The sequence below is a fragment of the Camellia sinensis genome, chromosome 9, assembly GCF_055761805.1.
Source record: "Camellia sinensis isolate YWXY chromosome 9, ASM5576180v1, whole genome shotgun sequence".
Lineage (NCBI taxonomy): Eukaryota > Viridiplantae > Streptophyta > Magnoliopsida > Ericales > Theaceae > Camellia > Camellia sinensis.
Window position 1 is genome coordinate 2376885 of NC_138969.1, and position 18596 is coordinate 2395480.

Here is an 18596-nt window from a genome sequence, read left to right on the forward strand (position 1 = left end):
CCGTCACCCACCCACCAACCACCATCACCCACTCGCCACCACCACCACCACCAGCTACCCACCACCCACCGTCACCACTTTCCACCACCGTCTTCCGCCGTCACTTGCCGCCACTTGTCATTTCTCACTCTTTTTTATATTTTTAAAATTTTTTAAACATTTTGTCAATTACCAAACGCATTTGTAGTTTATGTTTTCTTAAAAATAAACAAAAAATAAACAAAAACCAGTTTATAAAATTTTTGTAAATATAAACTGAAAACGTAAACGTTACCAAACACACCCTAAGTGTTACCAAACGGCACCTTAGTAATTAGCCAAATATTTTATTTTTTTTTTCCCAATAGCCTGTAAGGAAAATTGGCCATCTTTTTAACAATTAAAGTTAAAAAGTTTTTTTTTTTTTTTGACTTATTAACTTTTTTTGGGGTCACATTATTTTTTATTTTTTCTCTTACTTATTTTTTTTCTTTTTTTTTTTAAATAAAAAAGTTATTTTCTTTATTTTTTTTAAATAAAAAAAAAAGCAAAAAAGCGAATTTTTTACCAAACAATTTGTTCATCATCAGATATCCTCCTTCGTCAGTCTCTCTCTCTCTCTCTCTATCTCTCTCCCCAGACAGAGGGACAGTGCTCCGCGAGGAGGGAGGAGGGTTGTGTTAACTTAGAGGAAAGACAGACTATTGATTGATTTGGGCGTGGGTTTGGTAGGGGTTTAGGGTTGACTTAGTGAATTAGTAGTGGTAGTAGTAGTAGAGACTAGAGATGGAGATGGAGTTGGAGGTGAGAGTAGTTGCAGGGATTGAGAGCTGCTTCGTCTCTCTCCCGCTGCTTCTCCTTCAAACCCTACAGCAAACTCGCTCCTCAGGGTCTCTCCCCCACTTTCTCGCACTCGAGCTTCGCTCTCCCAACCAACATCTCTGGCATGTTGCCTGGTCTGGCTCTGCTTCTTCTTCCTCCTCAATTGAGGTACCTACCTACCTCTATATCTTATTCCTCAATTTAAACTTCATTTTGATTGTTTTTTTGGTCTTTGTTATTATTTATGTAGTTTGTTTTCAAATACTACGTCTTTTCTGAATTTCAAATTTTTTACTTGTGGGGTTTTTTCCCCAAGTATCTTTACAAGTAAATACATTAGCTTTGCTACTATCTTTTGTTTTGTTTGATATACAATTGAGTTTCAATGTCGTCAACTGAATATCTTCAGGTTTTGATTTGCTAGTTTTGTGCTCCTACTAGGTCCCAAAAAAAAAAAAACTATTTGCCTTTACTTTCAGTTTCAGAAACTAGTTTTCCTTTTTAGAAAATTCTGATGATGGAGTCAGTCATGAGTTTTGAATGAAACACAGGTATCGGATGACAAAGCAATTACATAATTTAGGGATTTTATTATTCTTTTTCTTTATATTTCATTTTCTAGTTTTATTTCTAGTTTATTTATTTATTTATTAAATTACTTCTTCTTCTTATTTTGCTTCTAAACCATTTTGGTATCAGACCCAGGTTGAGTTCATCACACTGCCATTTTTTAGTTGTTTCTTTAACTTCAATTTTTGCAAAACATGGAAAACTGTCTAGAATAATTTTTGTCAAAATGTGCATGAAACACATGTATTGCGTGTGCATCTTCTTCAACTATCATATAAGACAATCAAGATGGAAACACTCAGTTTGTTTATGAAAGAAAATGTACTGCATTGTTTTCACTAGGTTTCATACAATGATGTTTCTCGGTTTCTATATTGGTAAGAGCTCTTATAAGTAAATTTTCTCATTTATTTTATTTTCTTTAAATGCGAATGTAGATTGCTCAACAATATGCAGAATGCATTTGTCTGCCAGATCATACTACTGTTCAAGTGCGAGCTGTTGCTAATCTTCCTAAAGCTACTCTGGTCACGATAGAACCCCACACCGAAGATGATTGGGAAGTTTTGGAGCTTAATTCGGAGCATGCAGAGGCAGCTATTCTAAATCAGGTGAAAAATGGCTAAGATTTGTTGATTTGGGGTTTGAGTAGATAAGTTAGAGGTCATAGGCTTTGGGCTTTTGAAGGGGTTTAAAAAGTTTGGTTTTTAAAGTAGTTGGTCATGGAGCTTTCAGATTTAACAGTTGCAGGAAATTCTGTAAAGAAAGAATTTTAGGGAGTGGGTGTTAGATTAAATGTTAAAAGGTAGGAGAAGGGGCTTACTAGGCTAGGGTTTGGTAATGAGCCTGGGGCTCTTTGATGGTTGTAAATAGTGAATCCATAAACAGGAATGTTGCTGTTAAAGAAAGCAGTTGAAGAAGAAGGATTGATGTAATCGAACAAGAAAGAGGTCAAGTCTGGAATTTTGTATAGACCATATTTTGGGTTTTGGCTAATGAAGTTTATGGTGAGTTTGAGTCCGAATTTTGTGTCTCATATAAGTTGGCTGTTTGCTAGTTTTTTAAATATATGTTTTATTAGGTCTTATGAGTTGGGGTTATTTTGGTGAGTTCCATATTTAGACAAGGCTGTAGGTTTGGTCTACAGGTAGTGTTTGTAACGCCTCAACCCCTTCACACGTCATCGATATTGTCCGCTTTGGGCCATACCCGCACGGATTTGTTCTTTCCAGGGGGTCACCCATCCCAGAACTGCTCTAGCCTAAGCACGCTTAACTAGGGAGTTCTGTTAGGGATTTCACCACCTGGAAAAAGGCCTCAATGCTATATAAGGGTTTAGGTTTTTACTTTTATAGCTTAGGAACTCTCCCTCCATTCCCGATGTGGGACACCGGGACCTTACAATCACTTCCCTTTAGGGCTGCACGTCCCTGTGCAATAGCCTGCCAGCTCACAAGCCCGCCCACATGCATCGAGAGACGCCAGGGGCCCACACTCGGTACTCCGGAGAGTCGGCTCTGATACCATTTGTAACGCCCCAGCCCTTCACACGTCATCGATATTGTCCGCTTTGTGCTTACGCCCGCACGGATTTTATTCTTTTCAGTGGGTCACCCATCCTAGAATTGCTCCAGCCTAAGCACGCTTAACTGGAGAGTTCTACTAAGGATTTCACCACCCGGGAAAAGGCCTCAATGCTATATAAGGGTCCAGGTTTTTACTTTTATAACCTAGGAATTCCTTTTCCATTCCCGATGTGGGATACCGGGACCTTACAATATACTGTCACGTCCCAAAATTTGGACAATTAAATATTAAATTAGGATTAAACCCTAATTAATATTCCATCATCCAAATCCTAGGGGTGAAACAAAAAAACTAAGGTAGCGTTTGGTAGAGTTTTGTAAATGTGATTTGAGAGTATGGGTTGTATTTTGAGTTTGTGTGTTGTGGAGTTATGATTTGAGTGTAGAAAATTTGTTTGGTAAAGAGTTTTGAAAATAGTTTTGGAAAAGAGGTTTGATTTGAGTGGGGAATTATTGATGTGACATTTGATATGTGATACAAAAATTTACAACTCATAACTAAACATACAATTCAAAATTATTTTAAAGCACATAAAAAATTAAAAAAATTTCAGAAAATATTTTTTCCGATTATATAAATCAATTGCAAAAAAAAAAAAAAAAAAAAAAAAAATTACTGTTCCGGACAGCCGGCCGGTCAACCGGCCGGACGACCGGCCGGACGTCCCCTTAGCAAAAATTTTGAAAAAAAAAACAGAGCAAAAGAGCGGCTGAGACAGATTTGGTACAGAGCTCTCAGCAGAGCTTTTGAAACGTGATTACAAAATCCTAAACAAACATTATACTGAAACACAGGTGTAGAATCACGTTTCAAAAGCACAACCAAACACAGCCTAAATGTTCTTGTCACCATAAGGTTTAAGTAAATTCAATGCTTAAAAAAAACGAGGGATATAAAAAAAATAATAATAATAAACGCCAACCAAACTATCCATCATAGATTTATAACTATCCAACACCTCCAACATTAAAGTAACAGCAACTAGTCAAAATAACTTAAATAATGTAAAGTTGAAAAATAACCCTCATTGTCAAATTGTCAAAATACTAAGGTAAAAAAAAAAAAAAAAAAACTAAATAAACTAATATCAATCCTAAACTCCAAAAAAATAAAAGAAGTCTGAAAGACATGTCCTACGAGCATAGTTATTTCTCGTCACCACTGTAGCCCTAACTAATCTTGCAAAGGAAGTTCGGCTGTGTTCAAACAGAACGCACCTGAGTTGCCAAAAGACAAAACGGATCAATATATAAGTATACTAATATGAGTATAAGATTTGATACCCACGTGTCTACCAGATACAAACAAAAGTACATTTAATTATTGTTACGGGACAAGACAAGTAGTTCCATCCGCACCGAAACGAATAGATAATTTCCCGAGATACGGTGACATTTAGTTTATTGCCCGTACAACTAAATATAAATTGAGTATAAAATAAATGAAATAAAAATAAAAATATGGTGGGTCAGCCCTGCATAAAAAGTTAAAAAAAAAAGTAAAGTTAGTATAATTTAATCATAAGTCAATTACTAAAGAAGTATAAAAACGCCCTGTTTCATGTTTAAATAATTCGAATTGACCAAAACTCAAAGAACAAAAGTTGTACAAAATCGAATTTACTAAAAGGGACGTGGACGAATTTAGTAGAAACTGAACAGGTTGGGAGAAAAACTTAATAGAAGAATATAGACGAAATTCGATCAAAAAATCTGGAACTAAAAACTGAAAGAAACTGCCTTAAGATGATTTTTTTGAGAAAAGTTCAAAACACGAAAAGTGTTTAGAATAATGTTTTACTTCAGTTTATGCGAAATAAAAATGAGCTCGTTTCGTGGGTTAAAACAGCATTTAAAATTTGCATTGCTAAAATGAATAAAAACTATTGTAAACAAGATCAACCGATTACAGATTCTAATTGATCTTTTTAGCACAAAGTTAAAATACAAAAATTGTCAAGAATTACATATACACGCCTCTGCCCAAATTTCATAACTTATCAAGGTTGTTTACTATTTTTTGAGATGTATAAATCAAAGCAATTCAACCTATACCAAGAAGTTCATATTTAATTCTTTGTACCTTAATTCCACCACTTGGGCCCTTTACTTCCGGCCTACACATATATCCCATGTGCCTCCCGTATATTTGACACTACTCCAAAGCTAAATTTGTCCCGGGGATATCGCCCCGAGTTTGACCCACACTCCCCGTATGGTTAGCATATACGTACGCGCGTAAATCAAAGTACTCGTCTACTCATGAAAAAGATGCAACAATATATATATACAAAATCTCTCATCTACTCATGAGAACAAACATAACAATGTTAAGCTTAAGGCATTTAAATAAATCTCATAATCTACACTTTTTTTTATACACTCTTTCTCACCAATACTCAAATAAATCCATGGAGTCATGGTGAAGTATAAGAAATTTATCTATGGATTCTAAGTTTATTTTAATTTTATATATCCATGAGTGTGATTACAATCATAAAATAAATATATATAAAAATCATAAACCTGACATACACAACTAATTAAAATAATTAAAATCAATCTATCATCTTTATATAAATACAAAATCAAACCAATATCAAATAAATATAAATAAATAAAAACAACAAATTAAATATAAATTAAGGGAAGTGGGTTTTGTACTCACAATATTTTTTTGAAGATCAAAGAATCACTTAAACAATTAATTGAGCCACCAAAACCCTAATCGTTTTTTCTCCTTTTCTCCTCTGCCGTCCCTGTCTCTCTCTCTGTCGACTTGTTGCTGTGAGCCCTTATTTATTTATTTTATTTATTTATTTATTTTTTTTCAATCCCTCTTTGTGGCTGCTTCTCCTCTTGGAACTTCACTTTTGTGTTTAAACCCAGGTATAGTACATTATATCTAATTTACTATTATATTTATATTATACAAATATAACATACATAAATATGATATATATTTTATCAATATATAAAATATATTGTTTTTTTATATATAAAATATAATAATATATAAATATTCAAATTAATTATATATAATTAACTATCACATTAAATTAATTAAACAACATATTAAATTAACTAAATATCACATTAAATTCTCATGTAACCAAACAATTAATGAAGTCCAAAAATAAAATAAGGTAATAATAATAATAATCAATCATGACTTAAGAAAATTAGGGTCGCTACAGTGTTTTGTCAAGTTATATTTTTCAGTCTTACATTATGTTGGGTTTAGATTATTTGGACTATTCAAATAATGATATTTCCTATTTTTGGAGTTATGATCTTAGTACAAGTGATGCAGAATGATTAGGGACAACAGCAATGGTGGGTTTTTGGGGTTGGTTTTAATTGGATTTATAGCTGAAATTGCAATAAGGTGGCTTTTTCTACATGGACAACACCTTGAGATGTTATCTTCTTACTGGATGCTAATTTGGGGAGGGGTAAAGTTTGATGGAATGGTGCTTTATGCTCATGTGGGCAGCAAGGAATTGTGCTTACCTCCTATTGTTGCATTGTACAAGAGATTTGGGGATTGGTATTCCCATTGTTTGAAGTTGAATGGGTGATGCTCATGATAGTTAGGAAGCTATTTACTTGTTGGAGCGGGGGAAGAGGTAAACTAGAGGAAAAGATAGGAGGGCTTGGGAGGCTGCTCTTTATATTTGACATGGTGCTTTTGGAGATATGGGAACATGAATATTTTGAAGGCTTGGAGTGTTTTATTCATTGTTTGAGAGAAATGTCAGTTGTCTCATAGTATTTTTGGCTTAGAATTGCTTTTCCTTTCTCTTTGCATTCTTTTGTTGATTTTTTGGGGGTCCGGTATTTCCCTGTAAACACATATATGGGACATGTTAGAATTTACCACTCACCTACTACCTCCACTATCTTTCTCCACACCTACCACCTCCACTATCACACACTCCACTACCATCCACCTCCACTATCACACACTCCACTACCATCTTCTCCTCTATATATAGGAATTGTAATATACAGAATATGAACAATCAATCAGATATCAATCAATAATACATATATTTTTACATGGTATCAGAGCAAGGTTAAAGATCTTGGTGTTCTTCGCCTTCCGGCGGGCGGCAACCTTGCCTTGACCGCCCGCCGGATCTCAACCAATTCAAACCTCTCTCTTCCTCTGTGTCTCTGGCAGATCAGTTGAATTCTTTAAAATCACCACCTTCTGAGTTCAACAAATCTTCCATTAATGGCTGCTTCCGAACCTATTATGAGGCTTCTCTTCATCTTCTCTATCCTCTTCATCCTCCTCACACCTTCTCATTCAATTCCTCTGCACAATCTGTATCTTAAAAGGCAAGCTTCAATCCTTGTTTCTCTCAAACAATCATTTGAACCTCCAATCTCTTGTCTGAATACCTGGAAGCCCTTGCTACTTCAACACCGGAGTGATGGCACAGGTTCAAGTTCAGCCTCAAGCTGTGAATGCTGCTGGAAACCAGTTCGTGACGACTCACCCCGGAATCATGAGACACCGGCCTCAACCATGGTGAACCCATGACTGAGGATTAGTGGAGAGGGACGCCGGTGATGGAGTCCTGTCAGACTGCCGGTCGTCTACGGCGTCAGTTTTCTTGTGCCTCGCTGGGCTTTTCAGTCGACGCCACTGGTGGTGCAGAAAACCAAGTGGGTGATTTTGGACTTCGGCTGGCCCCACTCTTTGATGGCCTTGGTTGCAGCCACTTTGCCTAGTTTTGGTACTTCAACAACCACCATGTCTTGGCTAGCATCTAGTGAAGGTGCCATATAGGCACACACATTTGGGTTTTCTTTTAAAATTTCCTGTCAAATACATATACCTCTTCTTAATCATGGACTTGTCACACATGCGCTGAAACTTCTCTTTCAACTCCGTTTTATGCTCGCTGTGAATAATGCGGAAGTAGTAATCTGGGTACGTGCTCTGATCAACGCAGTTGGGCAGAGTCCCCGTCCCGATCGGCATCACCATCACGGGTCCCTCGGCCCTCTGTGCCCTCCTCACTTCCTCCACTGTCACCATCTTCGCCGGAGAAAGAAATTCACAGGGGGCGAAGAGACACCGTGTGCGGTGGTGGTGGTGGTGGTTATGAGGTGGTGGGTCAGAGACCACAAAGCTACAGAGGAGGCAGAGTAGAAGATAAGTATTGTCTGAGAGAGCTTGTTGAGTTGGTAATCAGCTGCAAATTTGTCTTCTATCACGTGGGGTGACGATGGGATTTGTGAATTAATTGAAGTGGTTTGAGCTGGAATGCATATCTTCAGAAAAGGAATGTGTCGGCAAACTCCACCATCCACAATATATTATCATCACTATTTCCTAACCCACATGGATTTGTTCCTATCTTTTCTTACAACTCATCATTCATCCCACTAGAGTATATAGAATATATATATATATATATATATATATATTAAAAAAAAAACAAAAAAAAAAAAAAAAAAAAAAAAACCAAACCGATCTTTCTCAAATCACTCTTCCAAAAATATTGTCTTTTATCTATTTTATTTTATTTTATTTTATTTTTCTTTTTCTTATTCTACAACACAACACCACCAATATCACACCACAAACATTCCACTTTCCTTATTTCTCTCATTTTTTGTTTTGATTTCAACTTTATTCTTATTATTTCTTTCTTTATTTTTCTTTCACATTATTTTTACTTTTTTTCACATTCCATTCCTACCATATAACTTTGCACACCAAACCATATTTTATTCATCTCAGGGATCAACCCCGATCACATTTTTATAAATAAAAAAAAAATAAAAAAAAACAAAAAAAAAAACAAAAACAAAAACAAAAAAAAAAACAAAATACAAACAAACAACCACATTCACAGGTGGTATTTTTCTTCTCTACTCTGCCGCCGGTCTTTTCTTCTTGCCTCCGTCCTGGGCGGCCCTTGCCGGTGTTGCCTCCGTGTTTCCCACTCCACTGGGCATGATCACTACTCCCTGCTCCTCCACTGCAGCATATGGCGGCCCTCCAAATCGGAACATCACGGTGGCCTTCCGCTTCAGCTCCTTATTTTCCGCCTTCAGCACACTTATCTCTGCTCGCGCATCCTTATACATGCGCTGGAGCAGAGCCAGTTGGCCGTTTAAATGCTGCACCTCATTTGTTCTACTTTGCAGCCGGTGCGACAAGTTTGTGACTGCCGTCATCGTCTCCACACAGGACTTCAAAGTATACTGATTGGCTTCAATGTCAGTTTGCACTGCCATTTTTTGCTCCACCGACCGCATAGGAAAGTTCAACGGAGCAAACCCTGGGGCGCTTGGTTGAGGTTCACTGGCCCCCGCACCAGTTATCTCTCTTGTTGACTCGTTAAGGTCTGGAAAGAGAGTGAGCAGACCACGGGAAGACGAAGCCATTTTCTGGGCAACAGAGTGTTACAGAATATCTCTCGCAACAGAGTTTTTCAGACTCTCTCTCTCAGCACAACGAAGTTTTTTTTTCAGAGGTTTTTTCGCAGCTTTTCTCTGCCTCAGCCTCAGCCTCCGTCTTATAGCCGAGGCAGCCACGCGCATCGCGCGCCTCTTGCCACCAGCCGACAAACGGGCACGCAAGCCAAGGCACCCACGTGCCTCGCCATCATGTCCGGCACACCTTTTGATGAATTGGACACGCCTTTTGATGGCACGCCTTTTTATGGATTGGGCACGCCTTTTGATGGCACGCCTTTTGAAAAATTGGGCGCACCTTTTGAGGATGCGATTTTTTAAGGGGTCCGACAAGACTCTGTAAACTGTCCCGACATTGATTCCGGTTAGCTCCTTTATGGGTCCGACAAGACTCTGTAAACTGTCCCGACATTGATTCCGGTTAGTTTCTACAAGGGTCCGACAAGACTCTGTAAACTGTCCCGACATAGATTCCGGTTAGTTTCTACAAGGGTCCGACAAGACTCTGTAAACTGTCCCGACATTGATTCCGGTTAGTTTCTACAAGGGTCCGACAAGACTCTGTAAACTGTCCCGACATTGATTCCGGTTAGTTTCTACAAGGGTCCAGCAAGACTCCGTAAACTGTCACAACAACTGTCACAACATTGTCTGCTACAACGGTCCGACATGACCCCATAAACTGTCTTCTACATCGGTCTGACACCACCATACAGTGTCCTCTACCACGTTATGGCACCACCTTTCAGTGTCTTCATCAACGGTCTGACACGACCATGCAGTGTCTCCTATCTTTTTTTATTTTTATGTATTTTCTTGTTTTGTTCCTCTCTTCAAACTCAAGTTGGTTAGTTTCTATCCTCCTTGAGTTTGCGGGGGGCTGTTAGAATTTACCACTCACCTACTACCTCCACTATCTTTCTCCACACCTACCACCTCCACTATCACACACTCCACTACCATCTTCTCCTCTATATATAGGAATTGTAATATACAGAATATGAACAATCAATCAGATATCAATCAATAATACATATATTTTTACAGGACATTTATATGAAACGGATTTTTGTATACGTCACTTTGTGCCCTTAATTTTTGGTGATATCTCTAATAAAAATGCTACCTGGAAAAAATTGAGCTTTCACATGTTCTGTTAACTGCTGTTTGAGTTATTTAAAATTGTTACAATTTATAATATGCTACCTTTTTTTTTTTTTTTGGTACCTTTCTCTCTCTCTCCTAGAAACTTATATTTTTTTTTTAGCCATGCTGTTGAATTTTTTTTTTGTACCTTTCTCTCTCCCCTTGAAACTTATATGTTTTTTTTAGCCATGCTGTTGAAAGTACTGGAGAGTTGTCCCCTTAATTAAACATTGATATAAATTTTTTTGTAAACTTTTTACTGATAGGCAACTGTTACAACATGCAGGTTGGGATTGTTCATGAATCTATGAGATTTCCTTTGTGGTTGCATGGTCGAACTATCATTGTGTTTTTTGTAGCTTCTACCCTTCCTAAGAATCCAGTAGGTAAGAAGATACCTACCACTTGCATGTTATTTATATGCTCGTACTTGCTATGTAGTTATGCTTAAGCTGATAGACCTGGTCATGTGTTGGATGATTGTCACTTTCCTCATACATGAAGCAACACGTGATTCTACTTTATTTTGTTTGTAAATGGCACAACCTGATGGTCATGTTTATCATCTTTTGAATAATTTAAAATCAGAGTGCAAGTGATGGTGCATGACTTGGAATGAGGTCTGGAGCACTACGAACCCTATGTTATGTGAGCTTCTGCCAAGGGTTGGCTCTTATGAAATACATCTCTTCTTTAGATCCCACATCCTGTAACAAAAATCTTCATTTCCATCGCTCACAAAAATACATGGAGCACTTTATCTTTAAGCTTCGATATCTGCTGCTTGGATACATGTGCAAAAGATTTGCAGCAAAACACTCCTAGGCTGGAGTAACAAACATCCTTGCCGGACCAAACCCTTTCTGGTTTCTCAAAATTTAGGGAGTTGATGGTGATCCATTGATTAGGTAACAGGTAGTGTGAACAACTTTACCCCAAAATGGTTTGGGCAATTTAGTCATTTTGAGCATGCGTTTAACTTTCTACATAATGGTATGGTTCATCCTTTCTACAACATCATTGTGCTGTGGGGGTGCTAGAAACATTCTTCTCATGACGGATACCATGATTAGTATACTTGTTAAAATCCACCTACTCTCCACCTACTTCACCCACTTAAACCTACTCCACTAAACCTAACCCACTACACCACTACCACCTCCACTTCACCTACTCCTTACCTACTACACACTCACCCTCTTCTATATATAGGAATCATGAATCATTGTAATAGATATCAATATGTATCAATAATACAATCATTTCTCTTTATACATTAAATTTCTACATGGTATCAGAGCAAGGTTAACAACCTAGTCATTCTGCTTCACCGGCGGGCGGCAGTCTCGCCTTGGCCGCCCGCCGGACCTCAACACATACGTCCTCTCCTTTCACCTTGGTCTCACCTTTCCGATGCTCTAGTCTATACCATTGAGGTGCCAAAGGGCTATCTGGTGGAACCCTTGTAGGCACTTCATTCATGTCGAAAGTCACTTTCGCTATAATATCATCACCACCTTCATCGGCGTCATCCAAGTCAGCAACGGCAGCTTCGAAATTGTCCTCTTCACAATCATCCCTCTCTACTACCCTTTACTGGGTACACTCTGGGCACAGTACCATGCCTGACCGGTTCAGGCCCTTGACCAAGGAAGCCCCAAGCCCACTTGTTAGGTGGCCTTGGTTCATAGCTCTTGCTTTCCTTTTGTATGCCTGGAGAACAGTCTTGTGGGAGTTGTCCAACTGGAAAAAGGTTTTATCAACCATTACCCAGTTCGTGGGATACCTCTTAAAACTTGCACTGGCCCTTATTTTCCATTTCATTGGTGATCCAGTAACTTCTCTGATCAGAGGAATAGAAACTACACTTTACACCATTCGAGCTTTCTACTCAGCAGTGATAGCATATACTCCTATTCCAGAGCTGACTCTGATCATCGTGCTGGTATCTTCCGTAATTGCCATTGCTGAAGCTTCTGTTCCAGACTCTGTAGACAGCCAACCATACCTTCTTACAGTAGCTGGCTTAATCGGTTTTGCAGCCGTGAGAGACTTCATCTCCGAGCTGTCCTTCTGGACGCTCCTATTGGGATTGTTTGGTTTTGCTCGGTTTGTTAAGAAGAGGGATTATGTTTCTCCTGTGACAGCTACTCCGAATCCAGATGTTCTCATCTGTACACTGATGTTTTCCATCGCTGAAACAAAGTTTGGGACGTAGATTTTGCTGTACCACTTGGCATATACCACTCCACTTCCTTTTCCTCTCATCTTCTCCGATGCTCAGATTCTCCAACCCATATTTTTTCCTTTTTTCTTTCCACACACTCCTGTTCCCCACTCAACTTTCTTTTTCTTTTTTTTATTTTATTATTTTACTCCATCTTTTGAAAAGAAAACGAAACACAAATTGATTTTTTTTCTTATATATATATATATATATATATTTCTTTTTCTTCTTTCCACCGCTCAACTTTTCCTTGAACCTCAACTTTTTATCTTTTCTTTTAAAAAAAAATATATATATATATATATATTCATTCCCTCTCATTTTTTCTGCTGAGTCTTGTAGCTTCCAGCCATTCGGATTTGCACAATACACCCATATTTTATTCATCTCAGGGATTAACCCCGATCACAATTTTACACATACACACAAAAAAAAAAAAAAAAAAACAAAACAAAACAAAACAAAACAAAACAAACAAACACCCACCCACAGTGGGATTTTTCTTCTCTACTCTGCCGCCGGTCTTTTCTTCTTGCCTCCGTCCTGGGCGGCCCTTGACGGTGTTGCCTCCGTGTTTCCCACTCCACTGGGCACGATCACTCCACCCTGCTCCTCCACTACAGCATATGGCGGACCTCCAAATCGGAACATAACGGTGGCCTTCCGCTTCAGCTCCTTATTTTCTGCCTTTAGCACACTTATCTCTGCTCGCGCATCCTTATACATGCGTTGGAGCAGAGCCAGTTGGGCGTTTAACTGCTGCACCTCATTTGTCCTACTCTGCAGCCGGTGCGACAAGTTTGTGACCGCAGTCATAGTTTCAACACAGGACTTCAATGTATACTGATTAGCTTCAATATCCGTTTGCACTGCCATTTTTTGCTCCACCGACCGCATCGGAAAGTTCAACGGAGCAAAACCAGAGGTGTTTGGTTGAGGTTCACAGGCCACCGCACCAGTTATCTCTCTTGTTGACTCGTTGAGGTCGGGAAAGAGAGTGAGCAGACCACGGGAAGAAGAGGCTATGTTCTGGGTAGCTGAACGGGAAGAAGAAGCCATGTTTTTGGGTTGCTGAGTGTTTCAGAGAAGGGTTGGTTACAGAATGTTACAGAGAACGAAGAGGTTTCAACTGGTTTGTTATGCTTCCAAGCCTCAGATTTCGCTTTGGTTTATAAAGACAGAGACGACGAGGCCGACACGCGCTCTGTCAATCACGTGCATCGCCGCGTGTCAGGCGCCCCTTTTGATGGCTCGACGCTTTCTGTCGGGCACGTCTTTTGGGCGCGCCTTTTTGATGGCACGCCTTTTGATGGCACGCCTTTTTATGGATTGGACACGCCTTTTGATGGCACGCCTTTTGAAAGATTGGGCACACCTTTTGAGGGTGCGACTTTTTAAGGGTCCGACAAGACTCTGTAAACTGTCCCGACATTGATTCCGGTTAGCTCCTTCATGGGTCCGACAAGACTCTGTAAACTGTCCTGACATTGATTCCGGTTAGCTCCATCAAGGGTCCGACAAGACTCAGTAAACTGTCCCGACATTGATTCCGGTTAGTTTCTACAAGGGTCCAGCAAGACTCCGTAAACTGTCACAACAACTGTCACAACAGTGTCTGTTACAACGGTCCGACATGACCCCGTAAACTGTCTTCTACATCGGTCCGACATGACCCCATAAACTGTCTTCTACATCGGTCTGACACGACCACACAGTGTCTGCTACAACGGTCCGACATGACCCCATAAACTGTCTTCTACATCGGTCTGACACCGCCATCCAGTGTCCTCTACACCGTTATGACACCACCATACAGTGTCCTCTACATGGTTATGACACCCCCATACAGTGTCCTCTACAACGTTATGACACCACCATCCAGTGTCTTCACCAATGGTCTGACACGACCATACAGTGTCTCTTATCCTCTTTTATTTTTATGTATTTTCTTGTTTTGTTACTCTCTCCAAACTCAAGTTGGTTAGTTCCTATCCCCCTTGAGTTTGCGGGGGGCTGTTAAAATCCACCTACTCTCCACCTACTTCACCCACTTAAACCTACTCCACTAAACCTAACCCACTACACCACTACCACCTCCACTTCACCTACTCCTTACCTACTACACACTCACCCTCTTCTATATATAGGAATCATGAATCATTGTAATAGATATCAATATGTATCAATAATACAATCATTTCTCTTTATACATTAAATTTCTACAATACTATACTTCAAACTCATTAGAATTGTACTTTTCTCCATTATTTGTACGGATACACTTTAATAGTTTTCCAGTCCCTCTATCCACCATGGCATGAAATCTCTGAAAATGCTGAAACACCCGCTCTTTTGTCTTCATGAAATACACTCACACTTTTCATGAAACATCATCAATAAAGGTTATAAAATATCTATCGATATCTAATGTCTCCATCTTTTCGGGACCACATACATCAAAGTAAACTATACTCGACAACTTTGATCTTCTTTTAGCAATGGAACAAAAAGTGGCTTTGTGATGCTTACCGAATAGACAATAATCACCAGGGTTTGGGCAATACCTTTGGCAAAGGGAATAATGAACTTCTAAATTCAGGACTAGCAAGATGTTGCACATTGCATATTTTCATTTGTATTTTATTACAATTAGATACATGCATTGCAAAATTATGTCTGACTTGTGATGTTTTTGTAGTGCAACTGGTGCCGGGTACTGAAGTTGCTGTTGCTCCAAAGAGGCGGAAAAAAATCAATGACTCTTACGAGGATTCCTCCACACAATCTTCAAATAAGGAGCACTCTATGGGAAAGGCACTACTGCGTGTCCAGGATCCGGATGGTAGATTGATGCACAAGTGTGAGATCAATGGTGTTGAGATGGGGGTGGTGCTCACTTCTGTCATCTTCATTCATCCAGAAACAGCCAGAAACTATTCACTTGATTCTCAGTCAGTAGTTATAATGCCCAGATTATTATCAAAGGAGAGATTTAAAGATCATGAAACTGATACTCTAAAAAACAGTTCTACTGCGAAGCAAGTTAATGGTGGAATTCTAACTAACAAGAAGGATTGTCGTGAGGCAGTTGTTCATCTTTTGATTTCAGAATCGGTGGCTAAAGGACATGTAATGCTTTCTAAGTCTCTTCATCTATATTTAAGAGCAAGCTTACGCTCATGTACGTTAATCCTTCCAAGAGCCAAAGTAAAGTTTGTCCTATTTAATGTACATCCAGTTTAGTCTGCATTGTTTATTCTAGTTGCATAGTTTTATTCAAGGTTGATTGGCCTTGGTGATTAACTGCTTTTCATAAGTTTTATCTAGCGTGCGTATTTACTTTACTTTTCATTCTGTAATGGATTAGTCTATTCCTCTGGTCAACAACACAAACAAAATGGAATAAATTTGAAAAATTGAAGAGAAATTTCTGCTGCATGCTTAGTAGCTGTTTTTCTTATGTCTTTAAAAATGTTTTCCCTTGTGTGGAAAATTTCACTTTTTATATTAAGATAGGTTCCTTTTCACATTGGAAGTTTTGGAATTAGGTGACAAATTAACTTCATCAGAATTGGACAGTTTTGAGTGAAATTTTAATATAGCCTAAAGTTGAGAATTTGTTCTTGTTTGCATGTGGTTGTGTTTTGCACTGAAATTACCATGGGTGACTACTCAACCAGAGCATGCAACATTTCCTTGTACGGCCTGCATCTGGTTGTGAAGATTGTTCTCGTCGAGGTTGTAGACCTTAGTGGTAACCTAAGAAGCACAAAAATAGACATGTGATGTGACACAACACGGACATGCCGACATGGAAATTTTCAAAAACATGTAAGACATGACACATGGGGGACACGTACAAAATATGTAATTTTATTTATTATATGTCATATATATGAATATATCATTCCAAAACAATAAATAATGAAATATAACGCTAATTTTTATAAATTGATGTTTTTTTTTTTTTCCCTCTTTATCATTGTATTCTAAGTTATTTTGTTTTAACTTATAATTAGTTTTGTGTGTGTCTAATCAATGGACACGTGTGTTTAAACAATGGACATGTGTGGCCTCTTTTTTATTCTTTTTATTTTAAATAAGACACAATTGGATGAGTGTCGAACACTGTGTCCGATGAGTGTTGGTGTCCGACATGGACACACCACCTTTTTAGAAGTATCCATGCTTCTTAGGTGGTAACCTCTGATTTGCATGGTTGGTTTAATTTTAGATCAAATCATGGTGGATTTTGTATTGGATGCCATGTCCTGTAAGCCACATAGAACATAATTAGCATCTTAGTGTATTAATCACATAGCCTTCATGCTATGCTGGTGGTAGGTGTTGTTTTCAGGGAGTTGGAGATGTAGAGGGTGATGCTTGGGAGGTCGTTCGGGAGAGTGGGTGTGCAACTGTACAGGAACGATGAAAAATTGTCTCTTAACACGTTGAAGTGGTGACTGCTTTTATATAGCTAATGTTCAGTTTTCTCTCCAGTTAATTTTAATCATTTCAACATTTCCATGTGTTGGTGCCATTATAATTAGACATTGCTTTTATTTTATAAACAGATAGGGAGTACATGCGATAATCACTATTGTAATTAGACCTTCATATTTTAATCAGGTAAGGAGTACATGCAGAAATCACTGCTTTTTGAAGAAAAAATAAATAACTACCAAATATTTTGTGCACACATACTACAAAATATTTTTACTATTAATTAATAGTTAACTTTTATTTGTCCCCAGAATATTGAATAAACTTTTATGAAATAGGGTTATTCTTATGTTTGCAGGGATATATGTAAGGAGATGCAATATTAACTTGAAGAGAGAAGTTCCTTTACTTTCAGTTTCTCCTTGCCAATTGAAGATGTCTGGGAACAGTAAGGCTATTGACAACGATGGTCTAGAAGTTGTAGGAAGCCAAAAGAATCGTAAGACCAATGATGTACTTCTCAAGACAAAATCAGACACTAACATGGGTATAATTGAATGGTCTACCCATGAAAGAGTTTTAGCAGCTCTTTCTAATGGATTACCTAGTAACAAGGATGAAGAGGCTGCTACCCAGTCCATCATTAAAAAGGGATTGCACAATCTTTTGCATGCATGGCATTCTGCTCACCTTCATGCCATTGCTTCAAATGCAGGAGTGGAAGTTAATTCATTAGTTTTAGGAAATGAAAGTTTGCTTCACTTTGTTGTTAAGGATTACAGTATTGGAAAACATGGAAAGGTGCAGACATCGTCTAATTTTTCTTTTGGAATCACAAACAGAATTGGAGAACCATGGATTGACATCCTATATGTTCTGTCTATTTCTGAGGAACCTCTGCATGATGACAAAGTTTACGCATATGAATTTGTATTTGACAAAGGAAATATGGGGGACAATAACCTGAGTAGCTCAGAATTGTTGGTTGGAAAGCTGAGTTTGGGTGACCCTGTATATTTTTATTCGGTCAAAGAAAGAACCTCTAACAAATTCTTTAGTCCAAAAATTTCCTCCTTGGGATGGATGGGCACTGCTGCTTCTGATATTATTAATAGTAGGTATTTTCTCCTTAACATTTCTGTATACCATTATGCTTTTAGTTGCTTGATAACTCAAGAAATGCAAAATTTCTGCAGTTCTTGAGTGACTGAATTTTCTTTCTTTCTTTCTTTCTTTTGGTTAGAAATCCATACATCTAGCTGAAAACATGTATTATATTGACATAATTAAAGAGAAATTCAAGTGTTCAAATACAATCCCACCATCGTCATTACGCAATTAGTACAGACATAAGGTGTTCAACATCCATTGGCCCAAAATAC

At 38.3% G+C, this 18596-nt stretch overlaps 2 protein-coding genes across 2 annotated transcripts in view; both read left to right on the forward strand.

Moving 5' to 3' along the window:
* Positions 1-545: 545 nt before the first annotated feature.
* LOC145798448 (peroxisomal ATPase PEX1-like) overlaps positions 546-18596 on the forward strand; it is a 33704-nt gene continuing 15653 nt past the window's right edge. The window contains exons 1-5 of the mRNA XM_082885981.1: positions 546-969; positions 1809-1982; positions 10831-10930; positions 15470-15952; positions 17573-18328. Coding sequence (XP_082742107.1) covers positions 766-969; positions 1809-1982; positions 10831-10930; positions 15470-15952; positions 17573-18328 — 1717 coding nt within the window. The 5' untranslated portion in view covers positions 546-765. The remainder of the gene's footprint in view (positions 970-1808; positions 1983-10830; positions 10931-15469; positions 15953-17572; positions 18329-18596) is intronic.
* Positions 11894-12896, forward strand: LOC114312650 (uncharacterized). The gene has a single exon (XM_082885983.1). The coding sequence runs from the start codon at positions 12025-12027 to the stop codon at positions 12760-12762; it is 738 nt and encodes a 245-aa protein (XP_082742109.1). The 5' UTR covers positions 11894-12024; the 3' UTR covers positions 12763-12896.

Bases quoted from the DNA above. Each gene is read 5' to 3' on its own strand.
- LOC114312650 (XM_082885983.1), top strand. From the start codon at position 12,025: ATGTCGAAAGTCACTTTCGCTATAATATCATCACCACCTTCATCGGCG.